General features: G+C 46.7%; 2 protein-coding genes across 7 annotated transcripts; one reads left to right on the top strand and one right to left on the bottom strand.

Annotated features, from left to right (window-relative positions):
- The first annotated feature begins 183 nt into the window (after positions 1 to 183).
- Positions 184 to 4,721, top strand: rdm1 (RAD52 motif containing 1). Of its 6 annotated transcripts, none has more exons than XM_076167530.1 (8): positions 184 to 361; positions 733 to 966; positions 1,118 to 1,297; positions 1,387 to 1,515; positions 1,614 to 1,758; positions 1,856 to 1,954; positions 4,158 to 4,234; positions 4,362 to 4,721. In XM_076167530.1, exons 2-8 carry the CDS (start codon positions 862 to 864, stop codon positions 4,398 to 4,400), a joined length of 774 nt encoding a protein of 257 aa, XP_076023645.1. In that variant the 5' UTR covers positions 184 to 361; positions 733 to 861; the 3' UTR covers positions 4,401 to 4,721. The 6 variants fall into 6 exon arrangements, with proteins under 6 accessions (XP_076023645.1, XP_076023642.1, XP_076023643.1 ...); XM_076167529.1 differs by having other exon boundaries at positions 186 to 361; positions 4,323 to 4,721; XM_076167527.1 differs by having other exon boundaries at positions 826 to 966; positions 4,158 to 4,721.
- LOC143013837 (integrin alpha-3-like) lies at positions 4,180 to 17,412 on the bottom strand. Its single transcript, XM_076167531.1, has 28 exons — positions 17,264 to 17,412; positions 16,865 to 17,036; positions 15,831 to 15,958; positions 15,616 to 15,707; positions 15,300 to 15,436; positions 14,880 to 14,986; positions 14,708 to 14,800; positions 14,389 to 14,448; positions 14,146 to 14,299; positions 13,845 to 14,038; positions 13,668 to 13,756; positions 13,375 to 13,508; positions 13,029 to 13,106; positions 12,870 to 12,937; positions 10,833 to 10,969; positions 10,281 to 10,424; positions 10,040 to 10,137; positions 9,095 to 9,263; positions 8,897 to 8,986; positions 8,719 to 8,798; positions 8,373 to 8,450; positions 8,111 to 8,213; positions 7,868 to 8,044; positions 7,664 to 7,789; positions 7,354 to 7,467; positions 7,001 to 7,099; positions 6,732 to 6,857; positions 4,180 to 6,055 (listed from the first exon to the last, which is right to left on the bottom strand). Exons 1-28 carry the CDS (start codon positions 17,403 to 17,405, stop codon positions 5,858 to 5,860), a joined length of 3,387 nt encoding a protein of 1,128 aa, XP_076023646.1. The 5' UTR covers positions 17,406 to 17,412; the 3' UTR covers positions 4,180 to 5,857.
- Between the last annotated feature and the right edge of the window lie 1,288 nt (positions 17,413 to 18,700).

Below are 18,700 nucleotides of genomic sequence, written 5' to 3'. Positions count from 1 at the left end.
ATTTGTTCAGTGTGTTTGTTTCAATGTGACAGGCATGATGCTTTTATTGTTTTGAATAATAATGCTTGATGATTTTATTTTATGTGAATTACTGTTCGAGTCTTTCTTTTCGCTTTCTAGTTTTCAAGGAAACTGGCGTCATGACGTAACACAACGCTGGTAAAAGTCCACGCTAGTAAAAACTAATGATGTCACCTCGTCTTATTTTAATTTGATACCTCGGCTCCTTCGGGACGTTTTCCGGTTAGTCAGCTACAGCCGCAATGCGGAAGAGCGCCAATCTTTGTTTTGAAAGCGAGAAAAGCGGTAAGAGGCACAAAGATAAACGTTTGGAAAGTTTTCCCGACCGGAAACAGCTAAGGTCAGCTGCACTTTCTTTCTATGTTCCGGCGTGTATTCAATGATTTAGTGGTGTCACTAATTGTATTTAGTTTGAGTCATTGTTATGTAGTTGAGTTTATTTAAAGATTACAGACGTAATCTCAAATCATCTATTCTGCGTCTTTAAGATTAAAATATGTGAATGTCCTGTAGTTTTAAAGAATAAAGAACTTTTCTGCTGTGAGCTGATTGGCTGGTAGAATTCTTGTTTCGATGTCACTGTTTGTTTATTTAAGAGTCATTAGATTCCAAATTCGTATTGCCGTTTACTTCTGCAATTATATGAAAAAAAGTTGACAAATGCCAAAAAGCTGCTGTTGAGTTCTGTCAGACCAGACCGGAGCCGCATAGGTCTGACGGGTCCCGGTTGTGTCTCCTGTAGGTCTGACGGGTCCCGGTTGTGTCTCCTGTAGGTCTGACGGGTCCCGGTTGTGTCTCCTGTAGGTCTGACGGGTCCCGGCTGTGTCACCTGTAAGTCGGATGGATCTGGAGGTGGATGTCCTGGAATTCCAGGTTCCTGTGTCGAACAGTAACACTCTGTTCATCTGGAACCTCCATCCTTCACACACCGAGGTTGGAATCTATGTAAGTCAGAATTTTTTTATACGTTTTTGGAGTCTTTGTTATTTTTGATTTTGTCCAATGATTTCCTAAGGACTCTGAATCAAACAGTGTCCTTGTCCTCCTGTCTGTCCGTCCTGGCTCAGTGTGTGTGTGTGTGTGTGTTTTGGTGTAGGAGCAGCTGAGTGCCGTCTTCTCCTCCTTTGGGCCTCTTTACCTTCTGAAGGTCCGTCCAAACGCCCCACAGGCTCCTCCGGGGTACTACGCCCTGGTGAAGTTCTTCTCTGCTGCTCAGGCGTCTAAGGCACAAAGACAGACGGACGGACAGACACTGTTCCAGAACCAAGCGCTCAAGGTTCAGACGTTCACCTAAGATCAGAACATGACATAAGAACATGAATAGAACCGTGTGCGTGTGTGTGTGTGTGTGTGTGTGTGTCACAGGTGAGGCTCAGCTCAAAGCAGACCCCCTCCTTCCTGTCAAACAGCAGTAGACCTTTAAGCCACTTCCACTGCCTGGAGCTGGCCAATCAGTACCTGGGCTTTAACGGCTGGTCTTCACGTATCATCGCAGTAAGACACATGAACACGTTCATACAGCGTCTAGTTCTTCACCTTCTCACCTAACCCTGACCTCAGTAAACTGAAACTATCTCTTATTTTCTCCCCAGCTGAAGGACCTCACTAATGAGGAGGGGGAGGAGCAGAGGAGAGACAGAAGGCTCCGTTTGGGCTGCGTGGTCCAGCTGTCCTTCCCTCAGCATGGACAGACCAGCAGAGGGACGGCGGTGCTGGAGGACTCCTTCACTGAGACAGGTGAGACATAAGTACCACCAGTCACACTAATTCCACAGTTTGAGACCCACTGCTGAACAATACTTAACATAGTCTCTCTGTCCGTCTGTCTCTCTAGGTCCAGACGTTGTCCTTCAGAGACGTTGCAGACTTTACCGAGCAGTGAGACAGGCAGCTCTGGTTCAGGCCTTCAGCTCTGTCCTGCTCATTCTGCTGGGTGAGACAAAGTCCCTGGGATGACCGTTCACCTTTCAGGCACTCCATGTGATTTTCAGTGTTCACACATGCAGCTACATTCAGGAATATTCAGGAACATTGCCGTCTTGCACCTTTTCACTCCACGTGTGGAGGTTTGTGGTGTGAGGAGTTCTTTGAGATAGGAAGGGGCATTCCCATGGATGCATTGATGAGTTAGCAGAGAGATTTTATAGTCGATCCTGAAGGATACAGGAAGCCAGTGGAGTGAGTGAAGGATGGGTGTGATGTGGTCATATTTCCGTACTCTCATCAGGATCCTAGCGGCGCTGTTCTGGATGTACTGTAGTTTTTGTAGGCTCTTGCCAGGAGAACCGATGAGAAGTGCGTTGCAGTAGTCCAGCCTTGAGGAGACAAAGGCGTGGACCAGTTTTTCCGCATCTGACAGACTGAGTGTGGGGCGGAGTTTGGCAATGTTCCTGAGGTGGTAGAAGGAGGTTTTGCAGAGGTGTTTAATCTGGGTGTCAAAAGTGAGATGATTGTCAAATCTTACGCCCAGGTTGGTGACTGTTGAAGACAGAGGTATGTTTTGACCAGAGAAGGTGATGTGTGTTATTGGGGATGACCGGACTTGATGTGGTGTGCCAACAAAGATAGCTTCTGTATTGGAGCTATTTAGATGAAGAAAGTTTTTTGTCATCAACGCCTTTATCTCCTCAAGGCAGGTGTTCAATGAAGATGACGAGGATGATGATGATAATGAGGCTGCAGATGTGAATGGGTCAGTTTTTACATAGAGTTGTGTGTCATCAGCGTAGCAATGGAATGCTATTCCATACTGAGTGATGATGCGGAGTGTAGAGGGTGAACAGGGTGGGGCCAAGAACCGACCCTTGAGGGACACCACAGGTGACAGTGTGTGTCGCTGACTTTTCCCCTCCCAAGGAGACGTACTCTGTTCTTCCAGACAGGTATGATTGAAACCAGCTCAGGGCGGAGCCAGAGAGTCCAATGGTGTGGTGGAGGCGCTGGAGGAGGATATTGTGGTCAACCGTGTCGAAAGCCGCAGACAGATCCAGGAGGATGAGTAATGATGGTGAGCCAGTGTCAGCTGCCATCAGGAGGTCGTTTGTGGCTCTGACGAGCGCTGTTTCGGTGCTGTGAGCTGAACGAAACCCAGACTGAAATTTAGTGTGTGATGAGATGGTCCTGTAGCTGGGCAGCAACTACTTTTTCCAGCACTTTGGACAGGAATGGGAGGTTGGAGATGGGCCTGTAGTTAGAGAGGACTTCTGGGTCCAGGGTGGGTTTCTTGAGAAGGGGTCTGATGACAGCGGTTTTGAGAGCAGATGGAACATAGCCGGTCTTGAGTGAGTGGTTGATGATTTGGGTAATCAGTGGACTTAGAGTGCATATGTTTGATTTCACCAGGGCTGTAGGAAAAGGGTCCAGGGCACAGGTGGAAGGTTTCATCATGCAGATGATGTCCTCAACCTCTTGCGCAGAGATTTCAGAAAAGCAGCAGAGAGGCTGGAAAATCCCGGGCTGGGGCTCGGCAGCGGGGACAGACGGAGCCGGGGAACTTGAGAGAAGAGAGCGGATGGTGTTGACTTTTGTCCTGAAGAAGGTGAGGAAGCTGTTGCACTGCTTTTCTGTGGTATCAGTGTGGTGGAGAGTCTGTGGCTTGAGGAGATGATTTATGGTAGAGGAAAGCTGCTTTGAGTTTCCAGGATTTTTATTTATGAGGTTGGAGTAGAATAGTGACCTTGCTTTCCTGAGAGACTTTGAGTAGGCCCTTTGGGGTTGTTGCTAGATGTCTTTGTGTACAGTGAGTCCAGATTTTGTGGCCCGCCGCTCAAGTACACGTCCTGCTGCTTTCATAGTCCGTAGCTCTGCAGTGAACCAGGGGGCTGAGCGTGAGAAAGTAACAGTCCGAGTTTTTACAGACATGCATTGCATTTTGCATTGCAGTTATCTCCCACAAGGCAAAGCGACTGTGGCAGCTTCAATGACATCATTAGGGAGTCTGGTGATTAGTTTGGCTCTTTGGGTAGACTGATATAAAATCACGCCTCCTTAGAATGTCACATGGTCCTAGGGTGAGAAGGTGGAGGCACAGATTTCCCTGATCCTGAGCCCCAGGAAGAGGACATGGACATGGTCTGTGTGTCTCTGTGTGTCTGTCTGTGTGTCTCTCTGTTTCATCTGTCACTCGCCCCTCCCAGGTAATGGTAAAGTCATGGTGGAGGTGAGACAGGACAGAGGACATGTCCTTGCTGAGCAGACAGATGATGTCCTTCAGGTAAACAAGTGTTTATTTGTCGCCATAGAATCACAGAATGTCTCTCTCTCTGTCTCACTCTATCCGTCTCTGTCTGTCTCTCTGTCAGGTGAATGAGTTTTCTATCTCTGATCTTGTTCCTAATGAGAATGAAGATGAGGATGAGGGGCACCAGATTGTCGTATAAGAAGAGGTCTGAGCAGTGTGAGCAACCAACAATGATTGCTAATATACACAAAATGGAAAATAAATTAAGCTCTATGTACAAAGTGAAGTGAAAGCAGCATGCAGGCAAGACGAGGTGGGCGGAGCCTTTATACAGAACAATGTGTGGCAGCTTTGTGCTCTCTGCTGACACAGGACGGTGATAGAGAGAAGCAGTGTGTGTGTGTGTGTGTGTGTGTGTGTACGTATACAGTATATGTGTGAGTGTGTGTGTATCAACTTTGTCTGAATCTGTCTGAAGGGTTCAACGATGAATGACTGTTTTTCTGTAAATAAAGTTTGTTTACCTCCACAGTTTCCATGGCGACACTTTGATTCTTTACTTCTGTACCAGCTCTCGACGAAATCCACCTCATAAGTTTTTGTGATATTCCATTTTGTTCATAAAACATTCTTCAAATATCTAAAGGACAAAACATGTCTGCCTCAGGCTGAACCCACAGACCAAGGAGGATTCTGGGAAAAAATTAGAACCAAACACAAAGAGACTGAGTTTCCCTGAAGGCATCACGGTGAACACACACTTTAGAAAGAGAACACACGGGCTCTCGCGTATGGAAAATAGCATTGAAAACAAACAAGTCACATACACAGCAAAGCTAAGTAACTTCATCTGTTCTTCCATTAACTGAGCGCTCCGCTCTTCAGAGTCGCTAGAGCTTCTGGTTGGATATTTGAGGGCCGAAATCATAAACTTTAGTTCAGGTACACAAGACTTTATATATATATATATATATATATACAGTATATATATACACAGTATAAATCTATGTATAAGGTTCTAACAAGGGTCAGCGGTCATGTTTACATGTATAAATATGATTCAGCAGCAGTTCTCTGCTGTGTTAACGAGATCACGAGGTCACAGGAAGCAGAGAAGAACTGCAATGGAAATGAAGAAACTCAAAGTTGACTTGTTTGTGGTTTTGCAGCCAAATTCACACAAACTGAGAAAAAAGTGATATATTTCTGTCACATGACGCCAATTCATCAGTCACATCCTTGTTGTGAGAATACAGGTGGGAAGAATCGTGACACAAGTCCAAATGTACGCAGACACATACTCCCTCCTTAATCACAACACGGCTGCAGGTTTTAGGGTACAGCGAGGTCAAAGGTGAAACCTTTTATGTATAGAGTTGCTTTGGGCTCTCTAGCGGTCCAAACTACAAACAGAGAGACATAAAGCCTACACACACACATGTAATTTCTCTGCCATCCAGCCATCAGTAGTCTAGTAGCAGACGTGTCCACAAACTTTTGTCCATGTGTTGCACAGACAAACAGATAATCACACGCACGCATGCGCGCACGCGCGCACTCACACACACACACACACACACACAGGTATGAAGTGGCAGTGCACTGAAATGGTTTGGTCCAGTTCAGGAATGTGTTTCCATGGATACGGTCAATCTGTCAGCAGGTGTGTGTCTCAGTCCACATGGTGACCCAATGTTTTGGTGTCTGCCTTTTCCTGTTAGTGGAGGAAGTGATGTCATCCTGGATGAGAAAGCCATTAGAGTCGGTGTAGCACTTCTGATCCTCTTTACCCAGAATCCTCCCCTGGTGCAGCGCCGCAGCCTGCCCCTCTCTGCCCCTGGCAAAGAAGCCACACTGCGCACACGCATACACACACACACACACACACACACACACACACACACAGGGTCAGGAGTGTCTCTGCCCAGCAGCAGAGAGCTGAGAGATGATTGGTCAGATAAACTTTGTTGACCTGAAGTTCCCAAAAAATCCTTTCATGAAGCAGATCAAAGTTTGGTGCATTTATCAACATTGTATTGATTGATTGTTCAGTTTGGGACTAAATGTTCAGACGTGTTTGTGTCTCATCATACTTTCATCACACGTTTATGGATCAGAGGCAGGACGATTTAGTGCAGCTTCCTTCCCAGAAAGGAAGCGAAGTAGGGAAGAAAGTATTGCTCATTAAGACCCTCCACCTGTAAACAGACAGTGTTTGGTTCTTACAGGGGTGAGAGGTCAGAGGTCGTCAGACGGCTGGCTCTTCCTGTGGGCTCTCTGGGTTTTGGCCTCGTAAAGCTCCCTGGTGCTGGCTCTCCTGAAGAACCCACACTGAACACCAGGGGGCGACAAACATTTACACTCCTAAAGTCTGAAGGTTTATAATCGCCAATCAATATACTTATATTTATATATATTTATCACCTGTAAAAAATACTGAGGTTGTTTTGTGTTTAAACTGCAGTCACACATAATCACTTATAACATTAATGTAGTACTTTCTCTATAAAACAATGGACTTCCTGTTTACCTTCCACAGCAGCAGGATCATGGCAGCCAGCAGTAAAACTCCAGCCAGCGCCGACACCACCAGCACCCACAAGGGGGCGCCGGCCTCCTCCTGCTCTCCTCTGTCAGGGTGAAGGTCCACCACAAACTGCAGAGGAAGAAGAGAAGGGAGAAGAACATCTACAACACCAAATCTCTGCACAGGTCCAGATCCCCTTCATGTTTCACTGAAGCGCAGCTGGAAAGACTTCTGCTCTCTTTGACTCCGTGACCCTGTGACCTGTGATGTACCTGTGTGCTGTGAGGCTCCATGCTGACCGTCGGTTTGTTTGTCTGCAGCTTCAGAGTCGCTCGACCTGAAACCGACACACTCCAGGCTTCAGGGTAATCCTACACACACGCACACACGCACACACACGCACACACACACACATACACACACACACACACAAACACACACTCAGATTGAATCAGATTATCCATGACCTATGATCTATCGTACAACAAACAACCAATACAGGTGAAGAGTTTTGAACATCATACTGATATCGACGCACACGACTCTCACTCTCTCTCTCTCCTTCTCTCTCTCTCTCCCCAATCCCTCTCTGTCTCTCTGTCTCTCTGTCTCTCTGTCTCTCTACCTCCGTCATGGTGGAGTTCCACAGTCTCGCTCTGACTCTCAAGGTTGCTGAGTTCTTCATGTTGGTGAGGGGACAGATGAACTTCACACAGCGAGCAGCACCGTGTACACAATCCTACACACACACAAACACACACACACACACACACACACACACACACACACACACACACACACACACACACACCAAAACATTCAGGAAGAAACACCTTGTTTTCACCCACTGTGCATGAGCAGTGTAAATGTAAAGTTGCACAGGTACATAACTCCCATGTCACTATGTGTGTGTGTGTGTGTGTGTGTGTGTGTACCAGTGTGTAGGACTTCCTCCTCGGTCCCTGCAGATTGAGTGCATGTCGTGTTCTTTCTCTCTGCTCCACCTTCTTCTTCACTTGCTCCTCCTCAAGACTCCTCTTCGTCCTCACCTCCGCTGACTGCTGAATAGGTCATGATCAGATATGACTGGTTGCTATGGATACACTACATGTGCAGGAGGCTGCTGGTGCCGTGGGTACCGTGAGGTTGAGTGGGTCGATGATGTTGCCTGGAGGAACACACTGAGGCTCTGACGTTCCCTCTAAATGAATCTCTGTCAGGTACAGCAGCCACTTCCCATTGGACGCCTCCCAGGGCCAATCAAACTCCACCGCCAGGATTCCCAGGTGACCCAAAGGCTTCCCGAAGACGTCGACCTATCAGACAGAGCGAAGAATGAAAGGCCGGACAATAGGAAGTGTCAAAGGTCAGAGTCTCCTTACCTGGAAGGTGAAGTCTAGCGAGCTGCCCACGTCATCCTCGCGCCTCATGGCCGACTCCCCGGTCACGTGACTACTGAAGTGGGTGTGGTCTGGCTGTTTGACGCTGTAGGGGAGTCAGTTTGTACGTCATGTGACCAAGGTCAGGGTTTGACCTTCAACCCTTTGAAAATGTACCAACTCAAAACAAATGTCAGGAGGAATTCTGGGTAATCAACTTTACATGTGTGTATTCAGGTGTGTGTGCGTGTGTGTGTGTACTTACAGAGTGAGAGCTGTCTGCAATGAATATTCCACCAACAAGGTGAGAGAGACAGGAGACAAATCTGACTGTTCACTGAGCCTGGAGACACAGAGACACACACACGCACACACAGTCTCAGGGTGCTTCTCTTGGAGGCGCTCTGTGTTGTCGTAGTAACGCCTTGTGTGAGGGCACCGATCTGTGTTTCTCATATCTGAACGCTGCAATGATGTTTTCAGGATTTTTGGTTGTTGTTTAACTTTGCAGGGGTAGATAAAGCCACACCCACCTCTGATGTCATTACGGTTTCTCTGGTGTGTGTGTGTGTGTGTGTGTGTGTGTGTGTGTGTGTGTGTGTGTGTCTCACGTGGACAGCTGCAGCATCGCCTGAATCTCTCTGGTGTCTAAGCTGATCTCAGATGTCTGAAATATGATGAGAACCTGAACCTGCAGAACAGGAAGCAAACATATTATTATGGCAACAATACAACTTGTACTAGTGATGGTATCCGTGGTAACAGGTTTATCTTTGGTGGTTCAAGTACCTTGTGGTTACTTTTAAATGGATTTCCCAGCTCACACAGCAGAAAACCCACAACATCAGTGGAACACATAACAGCAGCCTGAACGTCACCCTGTAACACACACACACACACACACACACACAGCAGCTCAGCACATGATGAGTCTACGTATATGCCCACACGTGTGTGTGTGTGTGTGTGCTCGTGTGTGCTCAGCACCTTTGTTCGGACTCCAGAGTATTTGAGTGATGGTGGGACGCTGACGTTCAGAGCGGCACTGTGAGCGTCCTCTGCTGGTCGCCCTGGTAACGGTGCATTGGTGATGTTGACCTCCAGAAGCAGTCGCTTGATGCTGCTGTTGTAGTGAAAAACCTGAACACCTTGCTGCCTGAAACGCACACACACGCACACAAACACAACAGTGTAGAATCTCATAGTGGGCGTCGTCATGGCTACAGTCTCCACTTCCTGATGACTTGACCATGTTTTCCATCAGGCTTTTATTATGAAGATCTCTAAAAAGCAGATGGGTGGTTGTTGCAACTCCTCCCACTACATGACTCTGCACATTAAACAACTCCTCCCATTGTAACTCCTCCCACTGTAACTCCTCCCACTGCATTGCTGCTGTTAACACATGGTCACTTTCTCCATTCAGTCTTCCTCAGTGCGTTTTGGAACGTTTACATTGTCTGATCCTGCTTAGCAGCTCCGCCCATCACTGCGACAGCTCCGCACTTTGTGAGGAGGAGGACGTGATTGAGCACCAGGCTTGGCTTGTCTCTCTTGTCCAGCAGAGGGCGCTCTCCTGTGCTGAGCCCTGCAGTACACAGATGTTACGCTGGTGTTTGTGTCATTTGCTGTTTTTGGCTTCTGATTCAATGATTGGTTTCAGCTGATTCAGATACTTTGGTTCCCTGTGGTCCATCAAATCTACCCTGAAGTCCTGAGGTCTTCTCGTGCTGTTGGACATATGAGCAGCGGTGTGGGGGGAGCTGTGGCAGTGAGGGGAGGAGCTACCAGGTGGGTTCAGATTGTGGTGATGAACGAAGGAAGAGTTAAGATGAATGGAGAAACAACATTAATCCTCATCTGTTTACTGCTTTTTAACCACACCCACAATGGGACTCCTCCCACTATCTCTTGCTCCTGGTCATGACTCACATATGGAATGGTTCCTGGTGCTCATTGGTGAACTGGGCTGTCATCTGGATGTTACTATGGCAGCGGTTATCAGAACCACAGGCCTTCTGAATGTGGATCTGATAACAGAACAGAAGTATTTCCGGTTTAAAGAGGATCTCTGGGTGGAGCTTAAGGCAAAAGGAGGGGCCAGTAATACTTCAAACCAATGAAAGTTCACGATGGTGCCTGTTGTGTATATGTGGTTCTGATGGGCTCCGACCTGAGCTTTGATGGGTTGTGGTTCATGGCTCAGAACAGGAAAGGGGTTCAGGTTCTGCACAGTTCTTCTGTTGGTGGGGAGCTTCTCATCCAGAGAAACATTCAGCGAAAACACCAGAGGTTCCACTTTGTCTCGGACTAAACTCTGGAGAACACAAACACACACACAAACATGGTGGGAAGTCAGTGTGTGTGTGTGTGTTTTCTAGACTTTGACCCTCGGTTTTTCCTTGTTGTGTATTTTCTCATGTTGTGTCGTGTGTGGAGCCTCATACACACGTTGTTAAATTACTTTGTTCACACTACAGTTGTTCTTATGTAAGGAAATGCAGGGAGGCTTACATAAAGATATATTTGTGTTTTTTGTTTGTTGTTATCAGCATTGATCAATGATTGATTGATGAGCCAAACATCCTGACATCAAAGCTGATCAGATCAAAACCTGATTAAAGGAAAAACACACTGATTACACGACTTCCTGTGTGTGTGTGTGTGTGCGTGTGCGTGTGTGTGTGTGTGTGTGTGTGTGTGTGTGTGTGTGCGTGTGTGTGACCTGTAGTCCTAGTCTCAGGGTTTCACAGCGTCTTGAAGGCATCAATAGGAAGCTGCTGTAAATATGCTGGCCGTTGTCATTGAAATAGAGACGGGGTTTGTGTCGTGTGATGTCAGCAGAGACGGTGAAGTGAACAGCTGAGAGGCACACAGACATACAGCTGTCAATCAAACAAGGCAACACACACTGTTTTAGGCTGTTGAACAAATCATTGTAATGTGTACTTGTGCACACAGGGACAAACACGTGCTCTGATTGGCTGATGGTGTCAATGACTTAAGGAATGGCTGGGCGTCATCCTGCTGCCGTGGCGCACCCTACAGGACAAATGACCTCAGCCTTTACTCACAGCTGATATGTTATTGTCAGGCTTCATACGGAGGACAAACATTACATTTCCATGTCTCAGCTGCTTCATGTTATGGGGCTATAACGTGAAGCAGCTTTAGGATAGAGATCCATGACAACATACAAAGGGTTCAGGGTCAAAGGTAACACGTGTTCATGGATCCATTCAAAGACCCACCGAATGAACCCCTGAAAGCTTCATTACACAATGACAGCTGATGATTTCAGGCTCATTAACACATTTAAATAAATAAACAGATGTTTGTGTTTCCCTACATGTTAAAGGTTTTCACCATGCAGTCTCAAGACAGAAGCTGATTGGCAGAGAGAACGTGTGCTTTAGTTTCATAGCAACAGTGTGACCTCCTCTCTGATTGTTCAAATTAATGAGAAACCACCAGAACGCCAGAGGAATACAGATCTTTGTGTGTGTGTGAAACAACACCAGTGACCGTAATGTCATTTAGCATTGACATACACACGCACACACACACACAAATGGCAGAGAAGGACAAGAAGACAATCCAAGGGGAAAGTATGATGATGTCACCAGAACACACACACACACACACACACACACACACACACACACACACACACACACACACACACACACACAGTGTCCATCCATTTAGGATTCAAATGTGTAATTCCTGTGGCACAAAACATTTTGGATTTCTGCATGTATACAGAAATGCTGTTTATGTTTAAATATGCAGTTAAATCTTTTGCTTATCAGAGAAATCTCCTCACTCTGCTGCCAAACCCTCACAGTGAAGATGATTATTATGCTGCGACTTTCAACAGTAAACTTTAGCATTTGATTATACTCAGTAATGTTCTCACACTTCTCATTTATGATTGATCTGTTATCTCACTGCTACAGCCCACAAAATCCAAAAATCCAAAGTCTCATCTGCACTTCATCTGCACTCAATATGCTTTCATTCATTTGCATTGACTATTTATGGTCAATAGTGGGAGTGAAGGGGCCACATGGGGTTTTTGGCATGCAAACCTTTAGGGTCTGAGGCCCCTCGTATGTGTGTTTACACAAACACGCACGCACGCACGCACGCACGCACGCACGCACGCACGCACGCACGCACAGTTTCACTATCACTTTACAGCACATTGCACAACACATTGCAGTACATCATATATACCACACTGTATGCTGTACATGTTGTTTATATTGTAAATACTCTCACTTTCCCAGCCAGATGCACATCCTGCACTTTCTACTCCTTGTGTACTTTGTTCCCCTACTGTTTGTTCTTTGTACCCCGTATTGTGTGTACTTTCTTGCATGTCTTTTTGGCACTAGAGGTGATTCTCCGTTTCATTCTCCACTCTACTGTAACGGTTGCACAGTAATCCCTGGGGATAATAAACTTTGATCTTATCTCATCTTGGTACATATAGAGCAGTTAGAGCTTCAGTGTCTTGCTCAACAACACTTCAACAGGCTCTCTCGGAAGAACCCTGAATCTTACCAGGCACCTTTCTACCTTCCTTTAACCTGATGCATTAGAATCATATCTGCCGTGGTAATACATGAACATTCAACACAGAATCTGTAAACAAAACAACGTGAGCGCAACTAATCAATAATGGGGTAAATAAATCCTCCTAAATGAACAATCATCATTCAGACGTAAAGGTGGTATGAAAGCTCAGTTTACTCACTGATGTTCTCTCTGTAGTTCTGATCTCCAGTGCTGACAGTGTAGGACAGACACACCTCCACCTGCACACTGTCACACACACACACATTCCAAGAGTGATGCAGTTAGGTCCATCGCCTCATCAATACCATTGATAAGTGATGATGATGACGCTGCTCACCAGTAGTCACAGTGGTTTGGGTCCACAACCTCAGGAGAAACCTTCAGAGTTTGGTTCAGGTGGATGACTGGACGTGTTCTGTGGAGGAATCAATCAATCAATCAATCAATCAATCAATCAATCAATCAATCAATCAATCAATCAATGACGATGTGATTTATTCAATCGTTTAATTGTTCCCAGTTTATACACACACATCTGCAGTGTGTGTGTGTGTGTGTGTGTGTGTGTGTCTGTCCAGACCCCTCAGGACCCTGCACCCTGCTGGCGCTTTAGTCATGGATACGATAGATTATTAGAGACGAATGTTAATATGATGTAACTAAAGGTTAACATGTAAACATGCCTGAGCAGAGCCACCGAGTCGTCCAAAGAACCAACCAACAGGTCAGGATATCGATTCCCATCAACATCCAAACCTCCAGACAGAGAAAAACCAAACGTCCTGAAACCAAACCAGATATGACCTCCCTCTATGACCTGCAGGGGGAGAGGAGGACAGACAGTCACACTTTAAAGCACTGTGTTTGTGTGTGTGAAAACACAGAGAGCGAGACAGAGAGCGAGAAAGAGAGAGAGACAGGGAGACAGAGAGACAGACAGACAGACAGACAGACAGACAGACAGAAAGAGAGAGACCTGGCTGGGCATTTCAGAGATTGTGTCAGCACTTCCTGTCCAAATCATCACACTTCCTGTTCCGTGGAAAGGAGCGCCAACTGCAAAGTCTGCGATCAAACAGAGGCACAACAGGAAGTCAATCATCCGTAAGAAATCATTATCAGTCCTTTTTAATTTTCCACAACCCTTCCTCACCCTGGAAGCCATCTTGGTTAAGGTCACCAGCGGCGGCCAGCGACATACCAAAGGCGGAGCCGGCCGGACCCCGAAGCACGGCGCTGGGCAGAGATTCGAACCGACCGCCGGCATTCATATATATGTAGACTGCTCCGCCTGACTCCAGCTGACGATGGAAGTAAAAAGGCGCGCCCACCAGCAGGTCGTTCCACCTGAGGACAGGCCCAGCATCAGAGAAGCAGCAACGCTTAGCTAACAGAATCAGGAAACAAACAACAAGAAATGACAAAGAGATCAGAGCGCCAAAACAATGTGGTACCCATCGTTGTTGAGGTCAGTGGTGGCCACAGCGTTCCCGTAATATGAGCCCATTTGTTCTCCACGGAGAATCTGTTGGACCTTCAGCACATTGGACTGCCGTTTGGCAAGAAACACAGAGCCACGAACGTCCTCCTTACTGTCCTTAGGAGCCCCTGTCAATCATAACAATAACCAATCAATGAGTCCGGCTGTCTGAGCACTGATACCTGATTAGATCAACTCCACTGCGTGTTGTCATCACCTGTAACTATGGTTTCAACATCCCATGAGAGAAGACGAGGAGCCTGAGTGACTGAGTAACCTGTACGCACACGCACAAACATGCACAAACACACAAACACGCACACACGCACGCACGCACGCACGCACGCACGCACGCACGCACGCACGCACGCACGCACGCACGCACGCACGCACGCACGCACGCACGCACACACGCACGCACACACAGACACGCACACACACGGACACACATGCACACACACACACACGCACACACACATTAAAGCACATGAAAAGCGGCCAGTCTTTGTGATGTGGTCTCTGTATCCTGATCTCACCCATGTAAATGTTTCTCTGGTTCAGGTTAGGGAAGGAGCTCTTGTGTGAGTCATAGAGAACATCTGGATTCATCCATGACACGTGAACGTTCCCTATGACACACAAACATTTAGCTGCGAATAGAATAGAATAGAATGGAACAGAATAGAATAGAATAGAACAGAATGCTACCTTGCCATTCATAGCTTCCTGGTGACCCCACAATGACCTCAGTTTGGGTGATGGCAGCAGAAATCCCCATGTTACACATGACCTCACTGCTGACCTCCAGAAGGTGGCTGCACTCACACACACACACACACACACACACACACACACACACACACACACACACACACACACACACACACACACACACACACACACACGCACAGATGGGAGCTCCACATGTCATCATCATCACTGACCAATCAGAGGAAGTGCTTTTCTTCCTCTGTATGTAGTGGAGAAGCTAACCTAGCCCTAACATCTTCTGATGCCTCTGAAGGTTCTGTTGTACTCGTCATACTCGTCATACCTGAAATCTATCATAACCTATATTACCTACTTTCATCTAGACTGATCTAATCTGATCTAATTTAAGGTGTTTACCTGCAGGCCTGATCCAGGTTCTGCCAGTGCATGTCTTCAGGGTCATACAGGAGGTCGTTGCCGCGGAGATAACACTTGCCAATCATATGTCTCAGCCTGTAAGCTCCATACATTTTCATAAAGCGATGGCCGCAGGCCTGCAAGGACACAAGGAGGCATTCATGTGTGTGTGCTCACTCACCCATTCATCCATGGAGACACTGAGTCATTCATTCATTCATTCAAGTACATTTCTCAGTTCCTTATAAGGTTTGTTAAAGTTGTAGATACACATTATGAGTGACGGCATGGTCTACCAATGAGAACACAGGCTCACCAGGACCCGCCCCCCCGGCCGTCCCTGACTGGTAACTGAAACGCCTAACCACATGTCCTCAAAGAGGTCCTCATTCTTGTTGAGGTCAGGGTCTGAAACACAGAGGACAGAAGAGAGAGACCACACCCACATGAGAACTGAAACATCAGTGTCCTTAGACACTGCCAGCTTTTATTTTGATATACAGACCATGCCCCCGGCCTTTATTGACATACCTGAGCCAATGAGGTTCATCCTCCTGCAGTCTGATTGGTCTGCACTGACTGGACAGGCGTATACTCCCCCTGTTCGATTAGCTGGCACGTGGGCTTCTGCCTTCTCCCTGGGAGCTCCAACCAACAGCCTGCAGAGATGTGACAAACCTGAGAGCAAGGCACTAACAGAGATGGTTCTATTCCCCGCAAGGGGATTAATGATGATGTCACATTGGGATGTATGTTTTGGTTTGTATGTTGTTCATTTTGATCCTCAGCACACACAACGACACACATTATGTCTTAAGAGGCCACAGAGAAAAGTGTCCATTGATCAAGAGGAGGAGAGGAGGAAAAGAGAGAGGAGAGGAGGAGAGGAGACAAAGTTTCATCCTTCATAAGTCCTTAAGTTTTCAATCTCGTCACATGCTAAGCAGGAGGAATGTGTGTGTGCTTGTGTGTGTGTGTGTGTGTGTTGTGCAGGAAGTAGAGTTCATGAGCAGGTCTGGACACACGCACGCACGCACGCACGCGCGCACACACACACACACACACACACACACACAAACACACACATACACATACACACTCTCTCTCGGTCTGTCTGTCTGTTAATGGGAAATGAAAGGCAGGTAAATGATCCAATCACAGAGAGCCATGACCCTCAGGGATCCCCAACTCCCCAAGGACAAACAGGATGTGTGTGTGTGTGGTGGTGGTGGTGGTGGGGGAGGGGGTGGGGGGGGGGGGGTGGTGGTGGGGGGGGGGCCTTAGTGGTCAATTCAATTAGAAAACATGTAAAGAGACAGAGAGAGAGAGACCAGCTGTTAAACTCTCACAACATCTGTTAGTATTACACCACAGTGTTACTGTAGTAGTACTGTAGTACTGTAGTAGTGTAGTAGTGCTGTAGTAGTACTGTAGCACAGTAGCACTGTAGTAGCACTGTGTGTAACTGCCTCGCTATAACATTCAAACTTCACATTATTTACTCTGCACGGCCTTCACCTGACCTGACACACACACACAGGCGGACAGACAGGTCCATTACTCACATGAAGCTGTCCTTCTGTGTGCTCTGGTGCAGAGAGACAGACAGGCCGAACAGACTGCCGTCACCACCTTGTTTCAGCATCGGGAACGCCGTGTCCACGTTAGTTGCCGTACACACACACACGCACACAAACACATACACACACAAACGCACGCCGGTCACCATGGAGACCACTGAGGGGCGACAACAATCAGTCAGCAGAAGTGTTTATACTGTTAATACTGCTGACATCATTACTGAGCTTGACCTAAGTTCAATGTGTCATTATTGGATAAAAGCTTTAAATGTTTATGGAGAATATTTGATTGAGTTATAAATCTATGTTTACATCAGTCTCTCCATCAATGGATCTCAAATAGTATTTATTTATTTTGAAAAAAATAAAATGTTGGTATCAAACCTTTTGTTGAATCAAAGAAGAGAACCAGTGTCCAGAGTCCAGAAGGCACAGCAACTCCCTCCTTGGTTTGAGTCTCTGTCTCTCTGTTTCTGCCTCCCTCCCTCTCTCTCTCTCTCCCTCTCTCTCCCTGTCTCATTCTCATTCTTCAGTTGTGCTCGTTCAGTCTGAAATGAAATCATCTCCTCCCTCTGTTTACCCGCCCCCACCCACACCCCCACACACATAAATGTAAGCTGGGGTTGGGAGACAGTACAAGACAACACCGGCACCTCCATCTGTCCTTCACCCTCTGTCTGTCTTTGTCTCCCCGTCTGTGCTTGTCTCTTATCTGTATTTATCTCAGTCTCTCTCCGTCTTTGTCTCAGTCTCTCTCTGTTATTGGGTCAGTCTCATATCTGTATTTGTCTCAGTCTCTCTCCGTCTTTGTCTCAGTCTCTCTCCGTCTTTGTCTCAGTCTCTCTCTGTTATTGGGTCAGTCTCATATCTGTATTTGTCTCAGTCTCTCTCTGTCTTTGTCTCAGTCTCTCTCCGTCTTTGTCTCAGTCTCTCTCTGTTATTGGGTCAGTCTCATATCTGTATTTGTCTCAGTCTCTCTCTGTCTTTGTCTCAGTCTCTCTCCGTCTTTGTCTCAGTCTCTCTCTGTATTTGTCTCAGTCTCTCTCTGTCTTTGTCTCAGTCTCTCTGTTATTGTGTCATTATCTTATCTGTATTTGTCTCAGTCTCTCTCTGTCTTTGTCTCAGTCTCTCTCCGTCTTTGTCTCAGTCTCTCTCTGTATTTGTCTCAGTCTCTCTCTGTATTTGTCTCAGTCTCTCTCCGTCTTTGTCTCAGTCTCTCTCCGTCTTTGTCTCAGTCTCTCTCTGTATTTGTCTCAGTCTCTCTCTGTCTTTGTCTCAGTCTCTCTGTTATTGTGTCATTATCTTATCTGTATTTGTCTCAGTCTCTCTCTGTCTTTGTCTCAGTCTCTCTCTGTCTTTGTCTCAGTCTCTCTCCGTCTTTGTCTCAGTCTCTCTCTGTATTTGTCTCAGTCTCTCTCTGTATTTGTCTCAGTCTCTCTCCGTCTTTGTCTCAGTCTCTCTCCGTCTTTGTCTCAGTCTCTCTCTGTATTTGTCTCAGTCTCTCTCTGTCTTTGTCTCAGTCTCTCTGTTATTGTGTCATTATCTTATCTGTATTTGTCTCAGTCTCTCTCTGTCTTTGTCTCAGTCTCTCTCCGTCTTTGTCTCAGTCTCTCTCTGTCTTTGTCTCAGTCTCTCTCCGTCTTTGTCTCAGTCTCTCTCCGTCTTTGTCTCAGTCTCTCTCCGTCTTTGTCTCAGTCTCTCTCCGTCTTTGTCTCAGTCTCTCTCCGTCTTTGTCTCAGTCTCTCTGTTATTGTGTCATTCTCTTATCTGTCTTTGTCTCAGTCTCTCTCTGTCTTTGTCTCAGTCTCTCTCTCTGTCTTT

Source organism: Genypterus blacodes, unplaced genomic scaffold (genome assembly GCF_046128005.1).
Source record: "Genypterus blacodes isolate CSIRO-AG114 ecotype Tasmania unplaced genomic scaffold, CSIRO-AGI_Gbla_v1 ptg000159l_1, whole genome shotgun sequence".
In the NCBI taxonomy this organism is placed as follows: Eukaryota; Metazoa; Chordata; class Actinopteri; order Ophidiiformes; family Ophidiidae; genus Genypterus; species Genypterus blacodes.
The sequence above is the reverse complement of the archived record's forward strand: the minus strand, read 5'-3'. Positions and strand labels throughout refer to the sequence as shown.

Coding starts and splice junctions, on each gene's coding strand:
- rdm1 (XM_076167527.1), top strand. CDS start 862: ATGGATCTGGAGGTGGATGTCCTGGAATTCCAGGTTCCTGTGTCGAAC. Junction 1,759..1,855: donor GGACTCCTTCACTGAGACAG/GTGAGACATAAG, acceptor CTGTCTCTCTAG/GTCCAGACGTTGTCCTTCAG. Junction 1,955..4,157: donor TGTCCTGCTCATTCTGCTGG/GTGAGACAAAGT, acceptor CGCCCCTCCCAG/GTAATGGTAAAGTCATGGTG.
- LOC143013837 (XM_076167531.1), bottom strand. CDS start 17,405: ATGAGAATGAGACAGGGAGAGAGAGGGAGAGAGAGAGAGAGGGAGGGA. Junction 14,987..15,299: donor AACCTGGATCAGGCCTGCAG/GTAAACACCTTA, acceptor GTGTGAGTGCAG/CCACCTTCTGGAGGTCAGCA. Junction 8,451..8,718: donor GCGATGCTGCAGCTGTCCAC/GTGAGACACACA, acceptor CTGTGTCTCCAG/GCTCAGTGAACAGTCAGATT.